Source organism: Monopterus albus, unplaced genomic scaffold (genome assembly GCF_001952655.1).
Source record: "Monopterus albus unplaced genomic scaffold, M_albus_1.0 scaffold414.1, whole genome shotgun sequence".
Classification (NCBI taxonomy): domain Eukaryota; kingdom Metazoa; phylum Chordata; class Actinopteri; order Synbranchiformes; family Synbranchidae; genus Monopterus; species Monopterus albus.
In genome coordinates, this window is record NW_018128294.1 from 184186 (window position 1) to 186157 (window position 1972).

General features: G+C 43.8%; 1 protein-coding gene across 1 annotated transcript in view; it reads left to right on the forward strand.

Annotated features, from left to right (window-relative positions):
- Positions 1-1972, forward strand: part of LOC109951862 (uncharacterized) — an 18591-nt gene that overhangs the window by 3665 nt on the left and 12954 nt on the right. Inside the window, exon 4 of the mRNA XM_020586586.1 lies at positions 211-359. Coding sequence (XP_020442242.1) covers positions 211-359 — 149 coding nt within the window. The remainder of the gene's footprint in view (positions 1-210; positions 360-1972) is intronic.

Sequence of the window (1972 nt, forward strand, 5' to 3'; positions counted from 1 at the left end):
AACCACAGACATGAGGAATGTAAAATAATACCAGCCTTTTCATGAAATCCACCTTTGTTCATTGTTTATGTTCTGGACAAGTGGTTTTCACACAAAGGAGACTAATGGAAACGGCTCCTGCTCAGAGCAGGAGTGCCATATGATGAAAGCCTCACCTTCACATTAAGTAAATGTTATGATAATATGTGTTGTTGTGTTGTCTGTGGACAGTGTGCGAGCTGAGGCGTCAGGCCATGCAGCTGGGTCTCCCGGCGGCGGCGCTGTCTGTGAAGATGGTGCTTGAGCGACTGTTGGAGATCAGTGGAGCTGCAGAAGAGGACGAGGCCAAGAGGAGACAGCTGTTCACCTCCGCTCAGAGAGTGAGTGTCTGACAGTAGGATTTGAGTTCTCTGTGGCACAATCCAAGGCAAGGACTCTGATGCAAATCTGAAAAATACAAAAACCTTGAGTCTAAAGGACCGTCTGAACGTTTACCAGCCACCTCGTCAATGTACTGTATCGTTGGTAGACCGTGTCGCTGCAGCTGTGATGCAGACGTTACTGTGGATTACACATATACAGTAGTCTGTGCACAGCCTGCGATGCTGCTTTCTAGGTAATTAGGAAGGTTGGAGAGGTTTTTATTTGTTCAGTACTGGCTTCTGACCACACTGGGTCATATATATTTTTATAATCATTATAAAGATTTGTGATTAAAGTAGTTGTAGTATTTTACACTGTCATCTGTGTATCCCCAGTCCACTACTGGCACACTGCTCCTAAGCTGGTTTTGAGTGTGGAGGATGTTTAAACTGGCAAAGTGACCAGATGAAGTATGCTGAAACCAGACAGTGTGCACATCATATGCTTGATACCCGAGTGTGCCGTCAGTGGACGCCGTTCTCCCAGAACACAAGGAGCTGGTGAAAATGAAAAAGAACTGTGGGTTGTGGTGAGGCTGTTCAGGAAAAATCACAGAACACAACCAAAAAAATAATAATATTGAGAAAACCACTGTGCTTTTTGTTTGGGCAGTGTAATTGACAGTGGCATGTCTGCAGTTATAGCACAAAATAATACAGTGTGGTGATAGTTCTGTATGCCAGCTGCTGAAACTGTATGAGGATGAGTATGTCATGCTCATGAAAGAACAGTGTGTCTCAGCACCGGCCAACTCTAGATGCTCCACAAATAACCGCTTCCTCCCAGTATTATACACCATATATATGGGATTAATACAAGAAGACATTGATCCCCAGAGGAGAAATTCACAAAGTACAGTGGATTTTAAAACACTCATATTTTAAACTTTTGATTTTGACCCATTTTGAGATTTCTGTGTCGTTGCTTACACAACGGAAATATGTGGCAACTCCCGTACCAGTGCAGATCCGGTGCTGAGATCCCACGGCAGGTTCCGTTATTGTCCCACCCAGGAATCTAAAGTGTGTGACCCTTTCAACCACTTCACTGTGTATTAGCAGTGAGGGATAGCTATGAATCTTCTTATGAAAATCAACAATCATTTCTTTAGTTTTTGTTTTTCATGTCGGGTTGTGATGGTCACTCCAGGTAGTGGACCTCACGTCTCTACCCGACTTCATGTTATCTTAGATGAGACCGATACTATGGTATCATGTCCAAACTAATGATAGAAGTGGAGTGATGACAGACAGTTGCGTGTGAAGAGGGTGTAGACGGCCGAGCGTGCAGATCTGGGGGGTGCCCTTGCTGAGAGACCAGATGGACGATGTGTGCCTGCCCGTCTTACTGCCTGTGTGCAGTCTGTTACAGTAAAAAGTCTAATGTCCACTCACATAATGGGACACTAAGACCCAGGTCTCTCTTGCAAAAGAGACGCTGATCTCTAATTAGATGTCATGCATCCCTCATCTAAAGAATATTACTGATTAATCTTTATTACAAAGCTCGATACATTTTCAGTGTAGTGTCTTTAGTGTGATGTACAGACAGGTGACAAACTGAATTAAAA